General features: G+C 44.6%; 1 protein-coding gene across 1 annotated transcript in view; it reads left to right on the forward strand.

Annotated features, from left to right (window-relative positions):
* The window catches only part of LOC133540674 (uncharacterized), a 74191-nt gene that overhangs the window by 40630 nt on the left and 6342 nt on the right, over nucleotides 1-27219 (forward strand). Inside the window, exons 23-33 of the mRNA XM_061883489.1 lie at nucleotides 1610-1870; nucleotides 3222-3479; nucleotides 5153-5416; nucleotides 5480-5740; nucleotides 7574-7834; nucleotides 10839-11099; nucleotides 15041-15298; nucleotides 18434-18694; nucleotides 18784-19071; nucleotides 22064-22300; nucleotides 24184-24234. Of these exons, the coding sequence (XP_061739473.1) occupies nucleotides 1610-1870; nucleotides 3222-3479; nucleotides 5153-5416; nucleotides 5480-5740; nucleotides 7574-7834; nucleotides 10839-11099; nucleotides 15041-15298; nucleotides 18434-18694; nucleotides 18784-19071; nucleotides 22064-22300; nucleotides 24184-24234 (2661 nt within the window). The remainder of the gene's footprint in view (nucleotides 1-1609; nucleotides 1871-3221; nucleotides 3480-5152; nucleotides 5417-5479; nucleotides 5741-7573; nucleotides 7835-10838; nucleotides 11100-15040; nucleotides 15299-18433; nucleotides 18695-18783; nucleotides 19072-22063; nucleotides 22301-24183; nucleotides 24235-27219) is intronic.

Below are 27219 nucleotides of genomic sequence, written 5' to 3' on the forward strand. Positions count from 1 at the left end.
GAAGTTTAAACAAGGAATCACCGTGTGTTTGTGTGGCTAAAGGCTAAAGCTTCCCAACTCCATCTTTCTACAGTGACTTCTCGAATATTAATTGAACAAACTCCATCTTTCTACTGTGACTTCTCCAATATTAATTGAACAAATTGCAAAAGATTCGGCAACACAGATGTCCAAAATACTGTGTAATTATGCCGATAAAGCAGATGACTTTTAGCTGTGTGTGTGTGCGTGACGTCTTGCGTACACGTCATCATTACACGACGTTTCGAAGACGAAACTCCCGGGAAATTTAAAATTGTAATTTAGTAAACTAAAAAAGCTGTATTTGCATGTGTTGCAAGGTTAATATTTCATCATTGATGTATCAACTATCAGACTGCGCGGTCGCTAGTAGTGGCTCGGTTGGTAGAGCAGCTGTGCCAGCAACTTGAGGGTTGCAGGTTCGATTCCCGCTTCCGCCATCCTAGTCACTGCTGTTGTGTCCTTGGGCAAGACACTTCACCCACCTGCTCCCAGTGCCACCCACACTGGTTCAAATGTAACTTAGATATTGGGTTTCACTATGTAAAGCGCTTTGAGTCACTAGAGAAAAGCGCTATATAAATATAATTCACTTCACTTCAATTCACTTTCAGTAGGCCTTTAAGTTGGAGTCTTCAATCTCGTTATATGCAAATATAATGACAATAAAATCCATTCTATTCTAATTCCAGCCTGATTTAACCATTCCTTTACCACTTTTGAGGTGTGTTTGGGGTCATTGTCCTGTTGGAACACCCAACTGCGCCCAAGACCCAACCTCCGGGCTGGTGGTTTTAGCTTGTCCTGAAGAATTTGGAGCTAATCTTCCTTTTTCATTGTCCCATTTACTCTATGTAAAGCAGCAGTTCCATTGGCAGCAAAACAGGCCCAGAGCATAATACTACCACCACCATACTTGACGGTAGGTATGGTGTTCATGGTCTTTAAAGGTCTCACCTTTGCCATTAGTATTGTGGCCAAACCAAACAGCTCAATTTGTGTTTCATCTGACATCACATGGACAAAGATAAGACCTTCTAGAGGAAAGTTCTGTGGTCAGATGAAACAAAAATTGAGCTGTTTGACCACAATACCCAGCAATATGTTTGGAGGAGAAAAGGTGAGGCCTTTAATCCCAGGAACACCACACCTACTGTCAAGCATGGTGGTTGTAGTATTATGCTCTGGGCCTGTTTTGCTGCCAATGGAACTGGTGCTTTACAGAGAGTAAATGGGACAGTGATAGTGATGGATTACTTCCAAATTATTAAGCATAACAAACCATAAACTATCCTGTATGACTCACATTCTGCCCTTAAGAATAGAAAACTATTATATCCAACATAACTCATAACATGGTTTTATATTACCCATCCATTTTTTCCATTTTCTACCGCTTATTCCCTTTTGGGGTCGCGGGGGGCGCTGGCGCCTATCTCAGCTACAATCGGGCGGAAGGCGGGGTACACCCTGGACAAGTCGCCACCTCATCGCAGGGCCAACACAGATAGACATTGTTTTTAATATCCAGGATTTCCAAGTAGTCTTTCATAATGACTAATATGTTGTGTGTGTTTGGCTCCATCAGCGCCATGTGTTCCTCGGCATGTGGAGGCTCGGGTGCTGTGTGAGTCCGGTGCCGTGTCCGTGTCCTGGGGGCCCAGCCAGGGGGCGCTGTCCTACACGGCGGTGGCCCACGCCAGCGGTGGCTATTGGTCGGTGTGCAACAGCAGCGAGACAACGTGCCAGTTGGACGATTTGATGTGTGGCGTCAACTACTCCATCAGCGTCAGTGCCAGGGATCAGACGTGCACCAGTACTGGAAGCTCCGTGGTGGAACTCAACACAGGTAATATTTACGGAAAAAACGCCATAAAGGATTGGGATCGGTGTTTGTTCACTAAAGTCCCTTGCAAATTCCGGAAGTCCATCCATTTTCTACCGCTTGTCCCCTTTGGGGTCGCTGGAGCCTATCTCAGCTGCATTCGGGCGGGAGGCTGGGTACAGCCTGGACAAGTCGCCACCTCATCGCAGGATCAACACAGATAGACAGACAAGATTCACACACTAGGGACCATTTAGTGTTGCCAATCAACCTATCCCCAGGTGCATGTCTTTGGAGGTGGGAGGGGCCTATCCCCAGGTGCATGTCCTTGGAGGTGGGATGGGCGTATCCCCAGGTGCATGTCTTTGGAGGTGGGAGGGGCCTATCCCCAGGTGCATGTCTTTGGAGGTGGGAGGGGCCTATCCACAGGTGCATGTCTATGGAGGTGGGAGGGGCCTATCCCCAGGTGCATGTCTTTGGAGGTGGGAGGGGCCTATCCCCAGGTACATGTCTTTGGAGGTGGGAGGGGCCTATCCCCAGGTGCATGTCTTTGGAGGTGGGAGGGGCCTATCCCCAGGTGCATGTCTTTGGAGGTGGGAGGGGCCTATCCCCAGGTGCATGTCTATGGAGGTGGGTGAGGCCTATCCCCAGGTGCATGTCTTTGGAGGTGGGAGGGGCCTATCCCCAGGTACGTGTCTTTGGAGGTGGGAGGGGCCTATCCCCAGGTGCATGTCTTTGGAGGTGGGAGGGGCCTATCCCCAGGTGCATGTCTTTGGAGGTGGGAGGGGCCTATCCCCAGGTGCATGTCTTTGGAGGTGGGAGTGGCCTATCCCCAGGTGTATGTCTTTGGAGGTGGGAGGAAGCCGGAGTACCCGGAGGGAACCCACGAAGTCACGGGGAGAACATGCAAACTCCACACAGAAAGACCCCGAGCCCGGGATTGAACCCAGGACTACTCAGGACCTTCGTATTGTGAGGCAATACATGAATAGTCCACTCTAAGGGTTCTCTGGAACGCTTGTAGATTGTGTTCTTACCTACGAACAAATCCCAGCTAAGAAAACATTGGTGAATACAAAAATCTCCTTCAAAACTTTGTAAGTGGGCCTAAGAACTCGGCGTCCATTGCACCAGTCGCCCAAGGTTTGTGTCCCCACATCTGCGGTCCCCTCCAAGGTTTCTCATTGTCATCCCGTTGAGTTTTTTTCTTGTCCTGATGTGGGTTCTGAGCCGAGGATGTCATTGTGCAGCCCTTTGAGACTCTTGTGATTTAGGGCTATATAAGTAAACATTGATTGATTGACAAAATGTGTTCTTAAGAACATACTGCTGAGTGGGGCCCATTGATAACTTCTTGCTATTTGTGTCTTTATAGTGCCCTGCGTGCCACAGGTGGTATCGGCGGCGGTGGCGTGCGGTGACAACACGGGCATTGTGTCTTGGGAAGACGGCGAGGGTGTGTCCTCCTACACGGTGCAAGCGTTTGGAGCAAATGGTCACAGGATGGAATGTAACAACACGGCACCGAGCTGCCAGCTGCCCGGCATGCAGTGCGGTCAGCTTTACAACCTGACCGTGGCGGCTCAGGACGGACGCTGCGATAACAGTCGTGCTTACTTCAGCCTGCAATCAGGTATTCATCCACATGGTTTTTTTTTTTTCAAAAGATGCGACAAACCCCGTTTCCATATGAGTTGGGAAATTGTGTTAGATGTAAATATAAACAGAATACAATGATTTGCAAATCCTTTTCAACCCATATTCAGTTGAATATGCTACAAAGACAACATATTTGATGTTCACCCTCATGAACCTTTTTTTTTTTGCAAATAATAATTTGAATTTCATGGCTCGAACACATGCCAAAGTAGCAAAGTAGTTGGGAAAGGGCATGTTCACCACTGTGTTACATCACCTTTTCTTTAAACAACACTCAATAAACGTTTGGGAACTGAGGAAACTAATTGTTGAAGCTTTGAAAGTGGAATTCTTTCCCATTCTTGTTTTATGTAGGGCTTCAGTCCTTCAACAGTCCGGGGTCTCCGCTGTCGTATTTTACGCTTCATAATGCGCCACACATTTTCGATGGGAGACAGGTCTGGACTGCAGGCGGGCCAGGAAAGTACCCGCACTCTTTTTTTTATGAAGCCACGCTGTTGTAACACGTGCTGAATGTAGCTTGGCATTGTCTTGCTGAAATAAGCAGGGGCGTCCATGAAAAAGACGGCGCTTAGAATGCAGCATATGTTGTTCCAAAACCTGTATGTACCTTTCAGCATTAATGGTGCCTTCACAGATGTGTAAGTTACCCATGCCTTGGGCACTAATGCACCCCCATACCATCACACATGCTGGCTTTTGAACTTTGCGTCGATAACAGTCTGGATGGTTTGCTTCCCCTTTGGTCCGGATGACACGATGTCGAATATTTCCAAAAACCACTTGAAATGTGGACTCGTCAGACCACAGAACACTTTTCCACTTTGCATCAGTCCATCTTAGATGATCTTGGGCCCAGAGAATCTGGCGGCGTTCTGGATGTTGTTGATAAATGGCTTTCGCTTTGCAAAGTACAGTTTTAACTTGCACTAACAGATGTAGCGACGAACTGTATTTAGTGACAGTGGTTTTCTGAAGTGTTCCTGAGCCCATGTGGTGATATCCTTTAGAGATTGATGTCGGTTTTTGATACAGTGCCGTCGGAGGGATCGAAGGTCACGGTCATTCAATGTTGGTTTCCAGCCATGCCGCTTACGTGGAGTGATTTCTCCAGATTCTCTGAACCTTTTGATGATATTATGGAGCGTAGATGTTGAAATCCCTAAATTTCTTGCAATTGCACTTTGAGAAAGGTTGTTCTTAAACTGTTTGACTATTTGCTCACGCAGTTGTGGACAAAGGGGTGTACCTCGCCCCATCCTTTCTTGTGAAAGACTGAGCATTTTTTGGGAAGCTGTTTTTATACCCAATCATGGCACCCACCTGTTCCCAATTAGCCTGCACACCTGTGGGATGTTCCAAATAAGTGTTTGATGAGCATTCCTCAACTTTGTCAGTATTTATTGCCACTTTTCCCAACTTCTTTGTCACGTGTTGCAGCCATGAAATTCTAAGTTAATTATTATTTGCCCAAAAAATAATAGTTTTATCAGTTTGAACATCAAATATGTTGTCTTTGTAGCATATTCAACTGAATATGGCTTGAAAAGGATTTGCAAATCATTGTATTCTGTTTATATTTACATCTAACACAATTTCCCAACTCATATGGTTTGTAAATAATTCATGTTTTTGTTCATCACCCAGCGCCTTGCAGGCCCGCCAATGTTAGCGCTTCTGTTCAATGCCGCCCAAACGCCGCAGCGGTGGCGTGGGAGCGTGCCGGCGGCGCCCTCTCCTACCTCGCCGTCGCCGTAGCATCGGACGGAAGCCACCGGACGGAGTGCAACAGCACCATGACTTATTGCGACATGAGCCCGCTGATGTGCGGACACACCTACAATGTGAGCGTATTCGGTCAAGATGAGTCCTGTTCCGCCGTGGAAAGCGACACCACGTTTGTGCAAACAGGTACCGTTAAAATGAACGGTAGATTTGAGTCTAAGTTAACGTATTTTTTCTGTTCCTCTGCAGCTCCTTGTCCACCCCTGGACGTGGCTGTTGATTCTTTATGTGAGCGGATGGCCATTTCTGTGTCCTGGTCGGCCAACCCTGACGCTCAATACTTCCACGCGGTGGCGGTGAGTCAAACTGGGGCAAGACTGGACTGCAACTCCAGCAGCATAGTTTGCACTTTCGACTATCTGTCCTGTGGAGAGAACTACAACGTGACTGTGGCCTCTGTAAGAAATGGCTGCGAGAGCGAGCCCAGCCCCGTTGTCCAAACTTCTTCAGGTAACACCGCACTTTATGGTACCCGCCTATAATCCGATATTGCATTTGTAATTAACCAAACAGCCCTATTGTATCGACAGCTGGGGTGTCAAACTCATTTTAAAACGGGGGCCACGTGGAGAAAAATAACGGCACAATAACGGTCAGGTTCAAACACTGATGACATTTATTAAACAAGACAAAAAGCAAGGAATTAAACAGAATACAATTTGGCTCAATTGAAGAGAGGCGCCTGGACTGTACTCTTTTATTCGGACTTTCCCTGATTACATGGCAACAGTTCGTTCTAAGGTACAGGGGTTGTAAAACAGTTCAAAGAAAAGGTCGCCTGGAGGGGAGTCTGGTCCTGCTTCCTCTCTGCTCTGTAGTTCTCAGATCAAGACGAAATCTTTCTGTGGCTTACAATACATCAAAGAAACATAACACCTTCATGTTGCTTCCCATCCTACACAGTGGAGTTCTGCAAGCCTCCTTGGTAAGATCGAAGACAGCTTTTGTCTTCTCGCCGGGAACTCATGAGAACACAAAGTTTTGCGATAACTTAGATACAATTATTCTAACAATAACCATGGGGCGGTTTAGCTCGGTTGGTAGAGTGGCCGTGCCGGCAACTTGAGGGTTGCAGGTTCAATTCCCGCTTCTGCCATCCTAGTCACTGCCGTTGTGTCCTTGGGCAAAACACTTTACCCACCTGCTCCCAGTGCCACCCACACTGGTTTGAATGTAACTTAGATATTGGGTTTCACTATGTAAAGCGCTTTGAGTCACTAGAGAAAAAGCGCTATATAAATATAATTCACTTCACAAAATAAAGATAACTTCAAATTATTTTCTGCTATGAATCTCTCCTTTAAGGGGGGGGTACTGTTATGATCCGTTGCCCGGATTCAATTCCTATTTTGTGCACCCTTGGGTTTGTTTTCAGTTACCATGGGTGCTTATTGTTTTCATCTGTCTCTGATTAGTGTTTGGAATGCTCACCTGTTCCCCAGCGCTAATCAGAAAGCTATTTAGTCCTGCCTTTTCGGTCAGTCTGGCTTCCTAGTTTGCGTCACGCCGCCGACGTTTAATTTGATTTGATTTCCACATTAGGCTCTTCTTTGTATGCTAGCTCCCGCGCTAGCTCCCTTTTAGTTTGTTCCCGCCTGATTTATCGGTAACATAAATCGTTTCCGACCTGCACGCTGTGTCGGGAGTCCGTCTGCATCTTGGGAGAATGACCCCCGCATCGCAATAAGACCCGATCGTCACAATTGTCTTTGTTTAAAAATAGAACAAGCACATTCTGAAATTGTACAAATCATAATGTTGTTTTTTACACAATCATGTTCTATCTTTTTTTGTCGTTATTTATATTTTCTGAATAAATGATATGATAATGTTCATCAGTCAACTCATTGGTGTTAATTTTGAATCTATCAAGATAAAACATATTGCTGGGTATTGTGGCCAAACATCTTAATTTTTGTTTCATCTGACATCACATGGACAAAGAGGAGACCTTCTGGGGAAAAGTTCTGTGGTTGGATGAAACAAAAATTGAACTGTTACAATAAAATAAAATAATCCAGACAGCCATGACATGATGTTCTTTATAAGTGTACGTACACTTTTGACCACGACTGTTTGTAGCATCATCTACAAAGACACAATGAATTGCTATTGCGACATCCAGTGGACACATTTAGAACAGCAGTTTCTTTCGTTCATTTTTGTACTTATCAAACTCATCCCGTGGGCCAAATAAAATCTCTTCGCGGGCCGTACGTTTGACACCCCAGAAGTTTATTTGTGGGAAATCAATTCTGGTCGTTCATGCATGCATTTCTGCAGCTCCGTGTGTGCCCAGCAATATCAACACACACCTGGACTGCGTGACCAACTCCGCCTGGGTGACGTGGAATGCTGCTGAAGGAGCTCTCAGCTACGTTGTGCAGGCCGAGGGCGTCGGAGGTCTAACAACCAACTGCACTTCCACCTCATCTCCATGTAGTGCTCCGGATCTGACATGTGGGACGCGTTACACCTTCCACGTGACTGCTGTCAACCAACACTGCCGCAGTAATCACAGTACCACCTTGGAGCTGGAGACAGGTACACCATATGACATGGGTGTCAAACTCTGGCCCCCGTGTAATTTAATTTGGCCCTTGAGGCAATATCAATTTAGCATTAGAGCTGGTGTCGGTGCCGCTGTAACACCGCATTCACCGCTAATACTCATACTTGCCAACCCTCCTAATTTTCCCGATAGACTCCCGAAGTTCAGTGCCCCTCCTGAAAATCTCCCGGGGCAACCATTCTCCCGAATTTCTACCGATTTCCACCTGGACAACTATATTGGGGGCGTGTATTTAAGGCACTGCCTTTAGTGTTCTCTACAACCTGTCGTCACGTCCGCTTTTCCTCCATACTAACAGCGTGTCACATAATATTTGTGGCTTTTACACACACACACGCACAAGTGAATGCAAGGCATACTTGGTCAACAGCCATACAGGTCACACTGAGGGTGGCCGTATAAACAACTTTAGCACTGTTACAAATATGCGCCACACTGTGAACCCAAACCAAACAAGAATGACAAACACATTTCGGGTGAACATCCGCACCGTAACACAACAGAACAGATACCCAAAATCCCTTGCAGCACTAACTCTTCCGGGAAACTTCCAGCAAACTGACCAATAATTAACGTTTTATTCATGCATTTTCTCTTGCTACTTCACTTGAATGTTTGGTTCATTCATTATTATTTTATTTTCAAATTTATTATTAGTCTGTGGAAAAAATTTGATATTTACCTCAGAAGATTGCAAATAGAAAAAAAGACATAAATTGTTTATTCAAATTTTATTTGATATGCCATTGATATTCTTTTAATTATTATTATTATTATTTGAAACTGGATTTTGCATGTCACTAAAGTTATATAAGCCTTGCTTGTTCAATATTTACTGCAAAACTTGTTTGGGTCCCTATTAAAAGGTTCATTTGTTCAACCTTGGCCCGCGGCTTTGTTCAGTTTAAAATTTTGGCCCACTCTGTATTTGAGTTTGACACCCCTGCCTTATAACAACAATAATATACAGTCGCTCATTTTGCACTTGAAGACGTAAGACTCAAACAATACCAATGATAGAATGATACATTCAAAGATATTCTAAAAGTAGTACCTGAACATTCGTGTTCGTCCTGGTCGTGAAACTGTGGACCGGCTCTATACTCTGGGCAGGGTCCTTGAGGGTGCATGGGAGTTGGCCCAAACAGAGTACATGTGCTTTGTAGACTTTGAGAAGGTATTCGAGCGTGTACCCCTGGAAGTCCTGTGGGGAGTGCTCAGAGAGTATGGGTTATTGGACTTTCTGATTGTGGCGGTCCGCTCCCAGGAAGATCAGTGTCGGAGCTTGGTCCGCATCGCCGGCAGTAATTCGGACCCATTTCCAGTAAGGGCTGGCTGCCCTTTGTCACCGATTCTGTTCATAACTTTTATGGACAGCATTTCAGTGTTCAAAGGACTCCGGCTTATTAGTGATTCCTAGAGCCCAAAAAAAGTCTGCGGGCTATAGAGCGTTTTCCGTCTGGGCTCCAGTACTCTGGAATGCCCTCCCGGTAACAGTTCGAGATGCTACCTCAGTAGAAGCATTTAAGTCTCACCTTAAAACTCATCTGTATACTCTAACCTTTAAATAGACCTCCTTTTTAGACCAGTTGATCTGCCGCTTCTTTTCTTTTTTCTCCTATGTCCCCCCCCCCTCCCTTGTGGAGGGTGTCCGGTCTGATGACCATGGATGAAGTACTGGCTGTCCAGAGTCGAGACCCAGGATGGACCGCTCGTCGGGACCCAGGATGGACCGCTCACCTGTATCGGTTTGGGACATCTCTACGCTGCTCATCCGCCTCCGCTTGAGATGGTTTCCTGTGGACAGGACTCTCGCTGCTGTCTTGGATCCGCTTGAACTGAACTCTCGCGGCTGTGTTGGAGCCACTATGGATTGAACTTTTACAGTATCATGTTAGACCCGCTCGACATCCATTGCTTTCGGGGGGGGGGGGGGGGTTGCCCACATCTGAGGTCCTCTCCAAGGTTTCTCATAGTCAGCATTGTCACTGGCGTCCCACTGGATGTGAATTCTCCCTGCCCACTGGGTGTGAGTTTTCCTTGCCCTTTTGTGGGTTCTTCCGAGGATGTTGTAGTCGTAATGATTTGTGCAGTCCTTTGAGACATTTGTGATTTGGGGCTATATAAATAAACATTGATTGATTGATTGATTGATTGATTCTAGGCTCAGTCAAGGTGTTGAGGGGATCTGGTTTGGTGGCTGCAGGATTAGGTCTCTGCTTTTTGCAGATGATGTGGTCCTGATGGCTTCATCTGACCGGGATCTTCAGCTCTCACTGGATCGGTTCGCAGCCGAGTGTGAAGCGACCGGGATGAGAATCAGCACCTCCGAGTCCGAGTCCATGGTTCTCGCCCGGAAAAGGGTGGAGTGCCATTTCCGTGTTGGGGAGGAGACCCTGCCCCAAGTGGAGGAGTTCAAGTACCTAGGAGTCTTGTTCACGAGTGGGGGAAGAGTGGATCGTGAGATCGACAGGCGGATCGGTGCGGCGTCTTCAGTAATGCGGACGTTGTACCGATCCGTTGTGGTGAAGAAGGAGCTGAGCCGGAAGGCAAAGCTCTCAATTTACCGGTCGATCTACGTTCCCATCCTCACCTATGGTCATGAGCTTTGGGTTATGACCGAAAGGATAAGATCACGGGTACAAGCGGCCCAAATGAGTTTCCTCCATCGGGTGGCGGGTCTCTCCCTTAGAGATAGGGTGAGAAGCTCTGCCATCCGGGAGGAACTCAAAGTAAAGCCGCTGCTCCTCCACATGGAGAGGAGCCAGATGAGGTGGTTTGGGGATCCCACCTGAACGCTTCCCTAGAGAGGTGTTTTGGGCACGTCCGACTGGTAGGAATCCACGGGGAAGACCCGGGACACATTGGGAAGACTATGTAGTTTAACTCACTTACTCCAAAAAAGACTACGTAGGTTAGCTGGGATCCTAATACTGTTCAAATTTGCCGACACATCATATTTGCTTTTCCGTGCAGGTCCTTGCACCTTGACCTCAATCAGCGCAGTGACACAATGCAACAGCGACACCGTCCTTGTGGAATGGGAGATGTCGGACGAGACCCCCGTTTACATCGTCACGGCCGAGGGCCACGACCAGTCCTACACTTCCTGTAACAGTACATCCAGTTCCTGCGAACTCCGGGATATCCACTGTGACATGCGCTACAGCATCATTGTGTCAGCTTCCTCTGACAAGTGCAGCAGCCTGAGAAGTCCACCGGCGATGATCAAAACCGGTACACAAGTTTTTATTTACAGTCCTGGTGAACTCGTAAAGAACGTAATGTCATGGCTGTCTTGAGTTTCCAATCATTTCTACAATTCTTATTTGTGTTTCATCTGATATGACATGGACAAAGATAAGACCTTCTGGAGGAATGTTCTGTGGTCAGATGAAACAAAAATGGAGCTGTTTGGCCACAATACCCAGCAATATGTTTGGTGGAGAAAAGGTGTGGCCTTTAATCCCAGGAACACCATACCTATCGTCAAGCATGGTGGTGGTAGTATTATGCTCTGGGCCTGTTTTGCTGCCAATGGAACTGGTGCTTTACAGAGAATAAATAGGATAATGAAAAAGGAGGATTACGTCCAAATTCTTCAGGACAAACCTAAAATCCTCAGCCCGGAGGTTGGGTCTTGGGCGCAGTTGGGTGTTCCAACAGGACAATGACCCCAAACACACGTCAAAAGTGGTAAAGGAATGGCTACCAAAGGCGCCTTATTACAGTGACCCATAATAAATTCCTAAAATGGAGTGGTTTGGCGTATTGCAGGGGTAGGGAACCTATGGCTCTAGAGCCAGATGTGGCTCTTTTGATGACAGCATCTGGCTCTCGGATAAATCTTAGCTGACATTGCTTAACACAGAGCTGTCCAAAGTGCGGCCCGCGGGTCATTTTTTAACGACCCCACGGCACATTTTAAGAATACAATAAAAAAAAAATTAAAAACATCAAAAGTGGTGTAAAAGAGCAAACAGGTGAAATGTAACAAGAAATTGTTGCAATGTTTATTACTCTAATAATAGGCTGTTTATGTCTTTAAAAAATAATAATGAATCAAACTCAATGTCATTATGAATTATTGACCTATTCAAGGCTTCGATTACATCACATTAAATATTCCACTTTGTGATATTTTTGGGGAAAATGTTGCATATTTTGTGTTTGCCATATAAAAAACTGAGCTGTTTTTTTTTAAAGAAGGGCCTAAAACAAACAAACAAAACATAAACAACAATAAAACTTAAAATTGACGGATATATCTGAAGTTGATCTCGAGATTATTGTGCTGAAAGTAAACGGTAAATAAAATGTACAATTTATTTTTTAACACTTTTGGATCCCCAATTATTTTAGTGTGATTTGGTTTTAAGTGTCATTGCTCAAAAAATAATTATGAATCAAAATCCAAAATTAAGGCTCCAATTATTATATAACCTCAAATATTCCACCTAAAAAAAGTTATTGGGTGAAAATATTGCATATTTTGTGTTTTTTCCGTTTTGTTTTTTTCAATATTGATCCAGAGATTTAAAACTTGCATAATAATAAAAGTTATAAAACTGAATAATGACACATTTTTAATATTTTTTTGGACCAAAACCCTTTGGGGTCCTCGGGATCATAACTGAGTGGAGGCCTGAATGTATATTTTTTATACATATATTGTATTGGTTTTTAAAATAAAAATGATGACCCCAACCCCTCTGCTTCACGGTGGCAGAGGGGTTAGTGCGTCTGCCTCACAATACGAAGGTCCTGCAGTCCTGGGTTCAAATCCAGGCTCGGGATCTTTCTGTGTGGAGTTTGCATGTTCTCCCCGTGAATGCGTGGGTTCCCTCCGGGTACTCCGGCTTCCTCCCACCTCCAAAAACATGCACCTGGGGATAGGCCCCTCCCACCTCCAAAAACATGCACCTGGGGATAGGTTGATTGGCAACACTAAAATTGGCCCTAGTGTGTGAATGTGAGTGTGAATGTTGTCTGTCTATCTGTGTTGGCCCTGCGATGAGGTGGCGACTTGTCCAGGGTGTACCCCGCCTTCCGCCCGATTGTAGCTGAGATAGGCGCCAGCGCCCCCCGCGACCCCACAAGGGAATAAGCGGTAGAAAATGGATGGATGGATGGATGATGAAAATGGCCCCCGCTTGCTCTGATTTTTCAGTGTGCGGCCCTCAGTGGAAAAAGTTTGGACACCCCTGGCTCAACACGATAATTATGAATAATTCTGCTAGTAATCACAGAGCTAAAAATACCATTCAAAATATGCAACATTCTCATGCATTTTATCCATCCATCCGTTTTCTACCAGACTTGTTCAAGAAGTCGCATTAATGATAAGAAGTAATTGATTTATTATTGGTTAACTTCAGAATAAGAATGTTATTAAAAAGAATAGGAGATTTATTATACTCCAAACATGTTGGTCTTACTTAAAAATGCACACATTTGGTTGTATTCAGTGTTAAAAAATATAATATAGCTCTCACGGAAATACATTTTTAAATATTTGGCTTTCATGGCTCTCTCAGCCAATAAGGTTCCCGACCCCTGGCGTAGTGGGTAGAGATGCCGTGCCAGAAACCTGAGGGTTGCAGGTTCGCTCCCCACCTCTTGACACCCAAATCGCTGGTGTTGTGTCAATTCACCCTTGCCCCCGGTGCCGCTCACACTGGTGAATGAATGATGAATGAATGATTGGTGGTGGTCGGGGGGGCCGTAGGTGCAAACTGGCAGCCACGCTTCCGTCGGTCTACCCCAGGGCAGCTGTGGCTACAAATGTAACTTACCACCACCAGGTGTGAATGAATGATGGCTTCCCACTTCTCTGTGCCCGCCTTGAGTATCTAATAATAGAAAAGCGCGAAATAAAATATAATCCATTATTATTATTATCATTATTATAAAATAACCAAACTTCATTAAGTTTTTTTGTGACCAACAAGAATGTGCTCCAGTCACAAATAAATGTATTAGAAACTCAAGACAGCAATGTTTTTTGTATGTTCTTTACAAGCGTATATAAACTTTTGACCACGACTGTACATACCGTATTTCCTTGAATTGCCGCCGGGGCGCTAATTAATTTAAAACCTCTTCTCATTCCGGTGCTTACCAAAGGCATGCGGTAAATTTAGGCCTGCGCTTATGAATTTGAGTGTGATGTAAGGATACCATCATGAAAAGCACATTAAATAAAAAACAGTTGTTATGGTCTTATCTTTATAGCTCGGTTGGTAGAGCGGCCGTGCCAGCAACTTGAGGGTTGCAGGTTCGATCCCCGCTTCCGCCATCCTAGTCACTGCCGATGTGTCCTTGGGCAAGACACTTTACCCACCTGCTCCCAGTGCCACCCACACTGGTTTAAATGTAACTTAGATATTGGGTTTCACTATGTAAAGCGCTTTGAGTCATTAGAGAAAAAGCGCTATATAAATATCATTCACTTCACTACTTATAAATTAAGCACATGCGCAGCTCCTTCTGATCAAAAGCATCGATAACTTGTTTATAGAAGTCTTCCTTATCTTTCTTCAGTTTTAAAAGTCTCTGTGTCTCGATGGAGATCTTCCTTTATTACCTCCTGCTTCGATTGAAAGTCCAGTTTAGAAAACTGTTTTATTTTAGATATGTAATCCTCCATGTTAAAAGTGCAAGCGAGAGGAAAAAATAAACGATGGCTGCTTGTTGTCACTTCTTCTGCAGCCGAGTAGTCGCAAGAAGGATCACTAGCGCCCTCTACCACCAGGAGGCGGGAGTCATTTAATGACTCATATTTGACACACGCAGCTACGGTATATTAATAAAACATAGCTGCTTACTGTTCTTTTTAGCACATTCAATAGCTCGAAACTTAAATCCTACTGAATAGCTCTTATGCGATTTCAAATGACTGAAATCAGCCTCATCCATTTTGAAAATGATAACAGGTGAAGTGTCACTCGTGACGTGACGAGTTTGACCCGGTGGAAATTCTAGGCATATGCTAATTATTGTGCGAAACGAGTTTGACCCAGCAGTAATTCTAGGCAGGTGCATACTATATACCCGGCAACAATTCAAGGAAATACGGTACATTTTATTTGATATTTATTGTTAATGTGCTTGCTTGAGATTCCGAGACTACAATCATCCATGTGAGTAATTGATGCTGATTCACCCTCTTTAATTAGCCCCCTGCGCCCCACAAAACCTGACGGCGGTACCAGCTTGTGAGGAGAACGGCGCCACGGTGACGTGGGCCCACTCCCCCGTGGCCACGTCATACCAGCTGACAGCCACAGGGGCGGACGGACACGTGGCGAGATGCAACAGCTCCGTCAACAACTGCACCCTCGCCAATCTGCACTGTGGCCAGCCCTACGGTTTGAGTCTCACCGCCAGGGGAGGGAACTGCACCAGTGAACCTACCGCTGCATCCTTCAGAGCAGGTAAACTGCTCAGATATTTTTGACAGAAATAATGAATGTGTTGCTTTTATTGATAAATATGATATGTATAAGTGAAAAATAACTAGTAGTTGTGGGTTATCAACTGTGATAAACATAATGTGTAGCTAATTTTGATCATTTATAGTAGGTTCCAGCTATTCAGATTCATAGGCGCCGACAATATTCAATCTATAAAATAATTTTTGAAAAATCTATCTTGTTGGTGGTAATCCTGCGGCGGGTTTGGTAAATTATACATACTAATAAAGTCACAAATCATACAGTCTCTAAAAAACAAAACCTAACTGTCAGGTTCAAACACTGATGACATCTATTAAACAAGACAAAAGGCAAAGAATCAAACAGACAGGATTAAATTTGGACTCGGATCTGAGGAGAGACATGGCCACTGTACTCTCTGTACAGTCCTGCACCATCCTCTGCCCCAAGATCGTACTCCTTCTTTATTTGACTTTCTCCACCCTCCTTCCCACAGCTGCTTCCTCAGGGAAGTGGGTCGTAAACAGCGTTGCCTTCGGTTACCGAACAGTTCAAAGAGAGTTCGTCAAATAGTTCAAAAAGAGTTCCATAAAATAGTTCAAAGAGAGCCCCATAAAATTGTTCAAAAAGTATTCCATAAAATAGTTAAAAAACACTTCGTAAAATACTTCAAAAAGAGTTCTTCTGGGAGTTGGGCAGATCCTGCCATCTGTCCGCTTTTAAATCCCAGTGAAGTTTTACGAATCTTCTTCTTGGAAGGTTTCAGCCTTTTGTCTTCTTGTCCAGAACACAATGTAATACAACGTTTTTGGTGATAATTTAGAAACAATTATTGTTTTTCTAAATTACACATGTGACGTCACATCCGGTGGCAAACTGGGCACCGGCTCAAGCACTTGACGAGTAAACAGACGTAATGATATGAGTTATTGTTGACATTTCTAATGCCAACAACAACAATAATAATAATAATACATTTTATTTGTAAAAAAGCACTTTATGTTGAGCAAACAACCTCAGAGTGCCACAGTGTAAAAAAAATGGTACTAATAATAATAAAAAGATAATTAAAATAAATCAAATATAAAACTAGAAACAGCCCAATAGCTACAACCAGCATACCTGTCTATACATTTTTTTTTTTTTAAAGATGGGTTTTTAAGCCTTTTTTAAAAGCATCCACAGTCTGACGTGCCCTCAGGTGGTCAGGGAGAGCGTTCCACGGACTGGGACCAGCGGAGCTGAAATCCCGGTGTCCCATTGTTCGTAGCTTTGTCCGTGGAGGTTGGAGGAGGTTAGCCTGTTTGGAGCGAAGGTGTCGTGTGGAGGATTTGGGGGTGAGCAGTTCTTTGAGGTAGAGGCGGGCATTTCCATGGAGGCACTAGTGAGTAAGTAGGGAGATTTTGAATTCAACCCTGAGTGGAACAGGAAGCCAGTGAAGGGATTTGAGAGTTGGTGTGATGTGGTCAACAATCAATCAATCAATCAATGTTTATTTATATAGCCCCAAATCACAAATGTCTCAAAGGACTGCACAAATCATTACGACTACAACATCCTCGGAAGAACCCACAAAAGGGCAAGGAAAACAAAGCAAGGAAGCGCTCAAAAGTAATACTCCACTTTCTTCAAATGCACCAGCTCAATGCTAATTTACATCGGCGACATGATACAGTTTAGCATTAGCGATTTTACATGGCGATTTCAACACCTCCAAATTTGGTTGTCAAAAATACAACTAAAATGCGCGTTAAAATCAATCAGCCTGTAATGAGCCCACAATTTACAGGCAAACACTTTGTGGGGCTCAACATACGACTAGACTGGTACATGAAACTTAATAGGATAGGATAGGACAGGTCTTTACTGTCATTGCACAAGTACAAGGAAACTTTGTTTTCAGCACAAACCCGTTCAAGATTAGACAAACAAACAGTGTAAAGGGTTACAGAACAGGAACGCTGATGGGTTACAAATTGGCGCCCCGTAAAAGATGTGAAAAAGGTCAACGTTGGGTAAGGATGACTAAAAAAATACAATCTAAACGGGGCTCCTAAGGGGGCCCAGTCTGGAGTGGGGAAAAAAACCTCCATAGCAAAGCACATATACATATTACAACGTACATCTCCAGATATCTAGCAACAGAAGGAAGGGAGTGCGGGGGTTATCAATCAATCAATCAATGTTTATTTATATAGCCCCAAATCACAAATGTCTCAAAGGACTGCACAAATCATTACGACTACAACATCCTCGGAAGAACCCACAAAAGGGCAAGGAAAACTCACACCCAGTGGGCAGGGAGAATTCACATCCAGTGGGACGCCAGTGACAATGCTGACTATGAGAAACCTTGGAGAGGACCTCAGATGTGGGCAACCCCCCCGCCCCCCTCCTCTAGGGGACCGAAAGCAATGGATGTCGAGCGGGTCTAACATGATACTGTGAAAGTTCAATCCATAGTGGCTCCAACACAGCCGCGAGAGTTCAGTTCAAAGCGGATCCAAGACAGCAGCGAGAGTCCCGTCCACAGGAGACCATCTCAAGCGGAGGCGGATCAGCAGCGTAGAGATGTCCCCAACCGATACAGGCGAGCGGTCCATCCTGGGTCCCGACGAGCGGTCCATCCTGGGTCTCGACTCTGGAGTGCCAGTACTTCATCCATGGTCATCGGACCGGACCCCCTCCACAAGGACATAGGAGAAAGAAAAGAAGCGGCAGATCAACTGGTCTAAAAAGGAGGTCTATTTAAAGGCTAGAGTATACAGATGAGTTTTAAGGTGGGACTTAAATGCTTCTACTGAGGTAGCATCTCGAACTGTAACCGGGAGGGCATTCCAGAGTACTGGAGCCCGAACGGAAAACGCTCTATAGCCCGCAGACTTTTTTTGGTCTCTAGGAATCACTAATATGGTGGAGGCCGCAGCTCTAAGGCGCTGCCCATCCTTCCATCACCCCTATGGGATTTGCACAGCACATATACATATCACAACGTACATCTCGAAGCGTCGAGGGCGTTGGATTGGAGGCGGGGTATGTCAAAGACTACTTTGTGGCTACGGCAACACCGCATGGACAAACTGAAACGAATGAGTAACTCATTCCTTAAAAGTTGCCCCTTGTTTTTCTTTGCAGTGCCTTGTGCTCCTTCTGGCCTTGCGGTGCATTATAACTGTGAGAATAACGCTGCAATTCTTACGTGGCCCCCCGCCGAGGGAGCTACGGCGTATCATGCCTGCGCCAAATCTTCGGCTGGCGAGGTTCTCTCCTGTGCCAGCGCCAACGCCTCCTGCGCTATCGAGGGCCTGCAATGTGGGGACACGTACAACTTCTCAGTCCAGGCCTCGGACGGCTACTGCAACAGTTCTGACGGTGCGCCTGTGGAGAACGGAGCAGGTAAACAAATAGATACGTAGTAGTCAATGGAAATGCGCAAAGACTATTTCTGAATTGGCCTTTACTGTACTTTCTCCTTCTTTCTTAAGCCCCATGCGCTCCCACGGGTCTGGATGTTGGGATGCAGAGAGTAGAGCAGAACCACTGGCTAATGTCCTCGTGGGAAATGGTTGACTGTCCCAAAGCCGAGTACTTGGTGGAAATATCAGGTCGAATCCAAGACAACCCCCAGGGCCTGATGAGTGTCTCTTCTTATTGGCGATCCGTACCCTACTTTGAGACCAGGATGCCTTGCGGCACACCGTATAATCTCACGGTCCGCTCCAGAAACTCAGCGGGAGCCAGTGAGCCATCTGTCGCCTTCATGGGAGTCACAGGTAATATTTTACACCGGACCACACGGACCAATCCTTAATATGTTGGGCTGTAGTGGACTTTATTATGGCTTGTAACAACACACTACCGTATTTCCTTGAATTGCCGCCGGGGCGCTAATTAATTTAAAACCTCTTCTCACTCCGGCGCTTACCAAAGGCATGCGGTAAATTTAGGCCTGCGCTTAAAAATTTGAGTGTGATGTAAGGATACTATCATGAAAAGCACATTTAATTAAAAAAACAAACGTTGTTATGGTCTTACCTTTACTTATAAATGAAGTCCATGCGCAGCTCCTTCTGATCCAAAGCATCGATAACTTGTTTATAGAAGTCTTCCTTATCTTTATTCAGTTTTAAAAGTCTCTCTGTCTCGAAGGAGAGCTTCCTTTATTACCTCCTGCTTCGATTGAAAGTCCAGTTTAGAAAACTGTTTTATTTTAGATATGTAATCCTCCATGTAAAAGTGTAAGCAAGAGGAAAAAATTAACGATTGCTGCTTGTTGTCACTTCTTCTGCAGCCGAGTAGTCGCTAGAAGGATCACTAGCGCCCTCTACCACCAGCGAGTCATTTAATGACTCATATTTGACACACGCAGCTATGGTATATTAATAAAACATAGCTGCTTACTGTTCTTTTTAGCATATTCAATAGCTTGGACCTTAAATCCTACTGAATAGCTCTTAATCTTCTTCCCTTTATGCCATTTCAAATGATTGAAATCAGCCTCCTCCATTTTGAAAATGATGACAGGTGAAGTGTCACTCGTGACGTGACGAGTTTGACCCGGCGGAAATTCTAGACATTCGCCAATAAAAATTATATTTTGCGAAACGAGTTTGACCCGGCAGTAATTCTAGGCAGGCGCATACTATATACCCGGTGGCAATTCAAGGAAATACTGTATGTCATAAAATAATGTAATTAGGATTATTTGGTATACCGGTATTAGTATAGCACCGCGATACTAATGAATCATATTCGGTACTATACCGCCTCTGAGATGTACCGGTCCTCGACTGTCGTACACGCCGATCCACAGAATCTCAAACATGCTCAAATGTTGACTTGTCCAGAGACAATGCTGCCCATTCAAGGGCTGGGATGTTTTCAGCTTCCAGGAATTGTGTACAGATCCTTGCAACATGGGGCCATGCATTGTCATGCTCCAACATGAGGTAATGGTCCAGGGTGAATGGCACAACAATGGGCCTCAGGACCCGGTCACGTATCTCTGTGCATTCAAAATGCCTTCAATAAAACGCACTTGCGTTCTTCGTCCATAACATACGCCTGCCCATACCATAACCGCACCAATGTTGGCATCAGCACACCGCTCTCCCACATAGTTAATCCGTGAAGAGAACACCTCTCCAATGTGCCTGACGCCATCTAACGTGGGCATTTGCCCACTCAAGTCGGTTTCAACAACGAACTACAGTCAGGTCGAGACCACGATGAAGACGCAGATCATCCAGATGAGCTTCGCTCCCTGAGACGGTTTTTCACAGGTTTTGCAGAAATTATTTGGTTATGCAAACCAATTGTTGCAGCAACTGTTGGGGTGGCTGGTCTCAGAAGATCATGGAAGTGCAAATGCTGAATGTGTAGGTCCTGGGCTGGTGTGGTTGAACTTGATCTGCGGTTTTAAGGCCGGTTGGATGTACTGCCAAATTCTTTGAAATGCCTTTGAAGACGGCTTATGGTAGAGAAATGAACATTCAATTCACGGGCAACAACTTGTGACATCTGTGGCATTGAGTTGTGTGATAAAACTGCACATTTTAGAGTGGCCTTTTATCGTGGGCAGCCTAAGGCACACCTGTGCAAAAATCATGCTGTTTAATCAGCATCTTCATATGTCACACCTGAGAAGTGGAATGGGGTTATCTTGGCAAAGAAGAAATGCTCATTAACACACTTTTGTTAGCGTGTCTGCTCTGAGATCGGTAGGTCGTGAGTTCAAACCCCGGCCGAGTCATACCAAAGACCATAAAAAAAAATGGGATCCATTACCTCCCTGCTTGGCACTCAGCGTCAAGGGTTGGAATTGAGGGTTGAATCACCAAAATGATTCCAGGCCGTGGCCACCGCTGCTGCTCACTGCTCCCTTCACCTCCCAGGGGGTGGAACAAGGGGATGGGTCCAATTGTTAGAATAATTATGTATAAGTTATCACACAACTCTTATGCTTAAAAGCCGTTGCTATAGTTATCTATTGTGGTCAAGTTGTTCTGTTCTATATGTGCAAAGGCACACAACTTGTTATCTTCCACTGCAAGTTGTCTTGCAGCAGCAGTTTCTGTCTTCCAGCCCGCTACGGACTTCAATTACCTCAAAAAAGATAAGACGACAACACGCAGACAAAGCAGAGCCAGAGCGAAATCCCGAGCTCAAGCAGATTTGCATTCTGAGTAATCACGTATTGTGATTCTGGGGCTGCTTGCATATGTGTGACCACTCCCTTTAGAGGCAGCCTCAGTAATGTTGACTTGGGAACTCACAAATAAATAGAGGAGCGCGTGGGACTGCCCCTCGGAACGTGGTGGGAGACTGTAACTGAGCGTGCAGCCCCAAATGTTTCTCCTCATGAGCAAAATTTAACTCTGTCTCTGCTTGATTCCTTGCTTCTTGTCTCGTTTAATAGATAGTTCGGTGTTTGAACCTGACACAAATGCAGAGGATAATTTCACCACGCCTAGTGTGTGTGTGACAATCATTGGTACTTTAACATTCAGACAGACTTGTGAACAATATTTTTTAGATATTTGAGTTCAACTCATCAAATATAGGAGCAAAAGTAAAAGTGTTGCGTGTATATTTTTGTTCAGTATTACATAACGTGTTGTTACAAGGTCCTATGTTATCATTATTAATAATCCGTTTTTTTCCCCTGCACTTTTTACATGCATAAAAAGTGCTTCAAGGTTACGTAAAATAAATGTTTTTAAATATCTGACTTTTTACAGCATGCCATGTGTTGTGTCTTTCCAGTCCCCTGCGCTCCGAACAATGTTCAATACAGCGGGAACACTCAGTCTGCTACACTCTCCTGGGACGCATCAGTCCTCGCCACAGGATACAGAGTCTACGACGTCTCGGGGGAAGGCCGTGTTGAGCTTTGCAGCACCGTCGGCCTCTCTTGCCAGCTGACCAACTTCAGTCCCGATTACATTGAGGTGATTGCCAGCAATGATGTCGGGGAGAGCATCCCGAGTGGAAACATCACGGGTGAGTTACTGCTTCTGTTTCACTGTCAAATCAGTAAATCCTCTTCCATTCAGACTCAAATCGAAGACTAGTCATGTACTGCTGCTGACCCATCCATCCATCCATCCATCCATCCATCCATCCATCCATCTTCTTCCGCTTATCCGAGGTCTTGTTGCGGGGTCAGCAGCCTAAGCAGAGAAGCCAAGACTTCCCTCTCCCTAGCCCGTCCAGACCTTCCTGGGGGATCCTGAGTTGTTCCCAGGCCAGTCGGGAGACATAGTCTTTCCCAACGTCTCCTGGGTCTTCCCCGTGGCCTCCTACCGGTCGGACGTGCCCCAAACACCTCTCTAGGGAGGCGTTCGGGTAGCATCCTGACCAGATGCCCGAACCACCTCATCTGCTACTGACCCATTTTGGAGAAATTTAGAATCTCAGACAACCATATTTCCTTGAATTGCCGCCAGGGCGCTATTTAATTTAAAACCTCTTCTCATTCCGGCGTTTACCAAAGGCATGTGGTAAAGGTTAGCATGTGCTAATTATTTTAAAACCTCTTCTCACTCCGGCGCTTACCAAAGGCATGCGGTAAATTTAGGCCTGCGCTTATAAATTTGAGTGTGATGTAAGGATACCATCATGAAAAGCACATTTATTAAAAAAAAAATTATTATGGTCTTACCTTTACTTATAAAGTAAGTCCATGCGCAGCTCCTTCTGATCAAAAGCATCAATAACTTGTTTATAGAAGTCTTCCTTATCTTTCTTCACTTTTAAAAGTCTCTCTGTCTCGATGGAGATCTTCCTTTATTACCTCCTGCTTCGATTGAAAGTCCAGTTTAGAAAACGGTTTTATTTTGGATATGTAATCCTCCATGTTAAAAGTGCAAGCGAGAAGAAAAAATAAACGATCGCTGCTTGTTGTCACTTCTTCTGCAGCCGAGTAGTCGCAAGAAGGATCACTAGCGCCCTCTACCACCAGGAGGCGGGAGTCATTTAATGACTCATATTTGACACACGCAGCTATGGTATATTAATAAAACATAGCTGCTTACTGTTCTTTTTAGCATATTCAATAGCTTGGACCTTAAATCCTACTGAATAGCTCTTAATCTTCTTCCCTTTATGCGATTTCAAATGATTGAAATCAGCCTCCTCCCTTTTGAAAATGATGACAGGTGAAGTGTCACTTGTGACGTGACGAGTTTGACCCGGTGGAAATTCTAGACATGCGCTAATAAAAATAATATTGTGCGAAACGAGTTTGACCCGGCAGTAATTTTAGGCAGATGCATACTATATACCCGGCGGCAATTCAAGGAAATACGGTAACTGTGGGAAAAAAACTGAGTAAATGGGAGGAACATACAGGTTCCACATGTACAAAACTTACTTTGTAAACAACTGCGTGAGCAAATTGTCGAACAGTTTAAGAACAACATTTCCCAACAAGCTATTGCAAGAAATTTAGGTATTTCACCATCTACGGTCCGTAATATCCTAAAAAGGTTCGGAGAATCTGGAGAAATGACTGCCTGTAAGTGGCATGCCTGTGACTTCCGATCCCTCAGGCGGTACTGCATCAAAAAGTGACATCCCCCTAACTCTCCTGGCTAATAATAGTCATTTTTGAGAATAGATTTTTTTTTTCAACCGTCAAATCAAAACCTATTATTATTTATATCTCAATGAAACAAAGTGCAATGTGTTGGAGCATCATAGGAAGCCTACAATGGACACACACTTTTCAATCCCAATAATAAAGGCCAATAATCACAAAAGCAAGCAAATCCTGCAGGAACTGATTAAGAGATAATATGCACAAAATTAACATTTTTTTCCTTTTCTTTACCAATGGAAATATAGTTTTCTAGATGACTAATAACTGTTCTTGCCATCCTCAGGCTCAGTAGAATCTCGCAGGAAAAGAGATTTGCGGGCTTCTCGGGTCCAAGGTAAATATTATTATTAACAACATGTACAGTCCTGGTCAAAAGTTTACATACACTTGTAAAGAACATCATGTCATGGCTGTCTGGAGTTTCTAATCATTTCTACAATTCTTTTTTTTTTTGTGATGTAGTGATTGGACCACATACTTGTTGCTCACAAAAAGCATTCATGAAGTTAGCTTCTTTTATGACGTTATTATGGCTCTACTGAAAATGTGCTGGGTCAAAAGTATACATACAGCAATGTTAATATTTGCTTACATGTCCCTTGGCAAGTTTCACTGCTATAAGGCGCTTTTGGTAGCCATCCACAAGCTTATGCTTGAGTTTTTGAGCGTAGTTTGGATCTGTAACTGGAGTACAGCCCAAAACATCTCTCCTCATTGAGCAAAATTTAACTCTGTCTCTGCATGATTCCTTGCTTCTTGTCTGTTTAATAGATGTCATCAGTGTTTGAACCTGACACCTTGGCAACTTTCACAGCAATAAGGCACTTCTGGTAGCCATCCACAAGCTTCTGCTTCAATTTTTGACCACTCCTCTTGACAAAATTGGTGCAGTTTAGCTAAATGTGTTGGTTTTCTAACATTGACTTGTTTCTTCAGCATTGTCCGCATGTTTAAGTCAGGACTTTGGGAAGGCAATTCTAAAATATTCATTCTAGCCTGATTTAGCCATTCCTTTACCACTTTTGACTTGTTTGGGGTCATTGTCCTGTTGCGCCCAAGACCCAACCTCCGGGCTGATGATTTTAGCTAGTCCTGAAGAATTTGGAGGTAATCCTCCTTTTTCATTGTCCCATTTACTCTCTGTAAAGCACCAGTTCCATTGGCAGCAAAACAGGCCCAGAGCATAAAACTACCACCACCATGCTTGACGGTAGGTGTGGTGTTCCTGGGATTAAAAGCCTCGACTTTTCTCTCCAAACATATTGCTGGGTATTGTGGCCAAACAGCTCAATGTTTGGTTTATCTGACATGACATGGATAAAGATAAGACCTTCTGGAGGAAAGTTCTGGGGTCAGCTAAATTTGTCGGTTTTCTGACATGGATTTGTTTCTTCAGCATTGTCCTCACGTTTGAATCAGGACTTTGGGAAGGCCATTCTAAAACTTTCATTCTGGCCTGATTTAACCATTCCTTTATCACTTTTGGGGTGTGTTTGGGGTCATTGTCCTGTTGGAACACCCAACTGTGCCCAAGACCCAACCTCTGGGCTGATGATTTTAGCTTGTCCTGAAGAATTGAGGTAATCCTCCTCTTTCATTGTCCCATTTACTCTCTGTAAAGCACCAGTTCCACTGGCTGCAAAACAGGCCTAGAGCATAATACTACCACCACCATGCTTGACGGTAGGTGTGGTGATCCTGGGATTAAAGGCCTCACATTTTCTCCTCAAACATATTGCTGGGTATTGTGGCCAAACAGCTCAGTTTTTCTTTCATCTGACATCACATGGCCAAAGATAAGACCTTCTGGCGGAATGTTCTGTGGTCAGATGAAACAAAAACTGGGCTGTTTGGCCAGGTTTTAGAATGGCTTTCCCGAAGTCCTGACTTAAACGTGTGGACAATGCTGAAGAAACAAGTCCATGTCAGAAAACCAACACATTTAGCTGAACGGCACCAATTTTGTGTCTTGGGTAATCCCAGGATTACCATTCCTACCGTCAAGCATGGCGGTGGTAGTATTATACTCTGGGCCTGTTTTGCTGCCAATGGAACTGGTGCTTTACAGAGAGTAAATGGGACAATGAAAAAGGAGGATTACCTCCAAATTATTCAGGACAAGCTCAGAGGTTGGGTCTTGGGCACAGTTGGGTGTTCCAACAGGACAATGACCCCAAACACACCTCAAAAGTGGTAAAGGAATGGCTAAATCAGGCTAGAATGAAGGTTTTAGAATGGCCTTCCCAAAGTCCCGACTTAAACGTGTGGAAAGCAGCAGTTCCATTGGCAGCAAAACAGGCCCAGAGCATAATACTACCACCACCATGCTTGACGGTAGGTATGGTGTTCCTGGGATTAAAGGCCTCACCTTTTCTCCTTCAAACATATTGCTGGGTATTGTGGCCAAACAGCTCAGTTTTTGTTTCATCTGACATCACATGGCTAAAGATAAGACCTTCTGCCGGAATGTTCTGTGGTCATATGAAACAAAAACTGGGCTGTTTGGCCAGGTTTTAGAATGGCTTTCCCGAAGTCCTGACTCCAACGTGTGGACGATGCTGAAAAAACAAGTCCATGTCAGAAAACCAACACATTTAGCTGAACGGCACCAATTTTGTGTCTTGGGTAATCCAAGGATTACCATTCCTACTGTCAAGCATGGTGGTGGTAGTATTATACTCTGGGCCTGTTCTGCTGCCAATGGAACTGCTGCTTTACAGAGAGTGAATGGGACAATGAAAAAGGAGGATTACCTCCAAATTCTTCAGGACAAGCTCAGAGGTTGGGTCTTGGGCACAGTTGGGTGTTCCAACAGGACAATGACCCCAAACACACCTCAAAAGTGGTAAAGGAATGGCTAAATCAGGCTAGAATGAAGGTTTTAGAATGGCCTTCCCAAAGTCCCGACTTAAACGTGTGGAAAGCAGCAGTTCCATTGGCAGCAAAAAAGGCCCAGAGCATAATACTACCACCACCATGATTGACGGTAGGTGTGGTGTTCCTGGGATTAAAGGCCTCACCTTTTCTCCTCCAAACATATTGCTGGGTATTGTGGCCAAACAGCTCAGTTTTTGTTTCATCTGACATCACATGGCCAAAGATAAGACCTTCTGGAGGAATGTTCTGTGGTCATATGAAACAAAAACTGGGCTGTTTGGCCAGGTTTTAGAATGGCTTTCCCGAAGTCCTGACTCCAACGTGTGGACGATGCTGAAAAAACAAGTCCATGTCAGAAAACCAACACATTTAGCTGAACAGCACCAATTTTGTGTCTTGGGTAATCCCAGGATTACTATTCCTACCGTCAAGCATGGTGGTG

The sequence above is a fragment of the Nerophis ophidion genome, linkage group LG22 (genome assembly GCF_033978795.1).
Source record: "Nerophis ophidion isolate RoL-2023_Sa linkage group LG22, RoL_Noph_v1.0, whole genome shotgun sequence".
Classification (NCBI taxonomy): domain Eukaryota; kingdom Metazoa; phylum Chordata; class Actinopteri; order Syngnathiformes; family Syngnathidae; genus Nerophis; species Nerophis ophidion.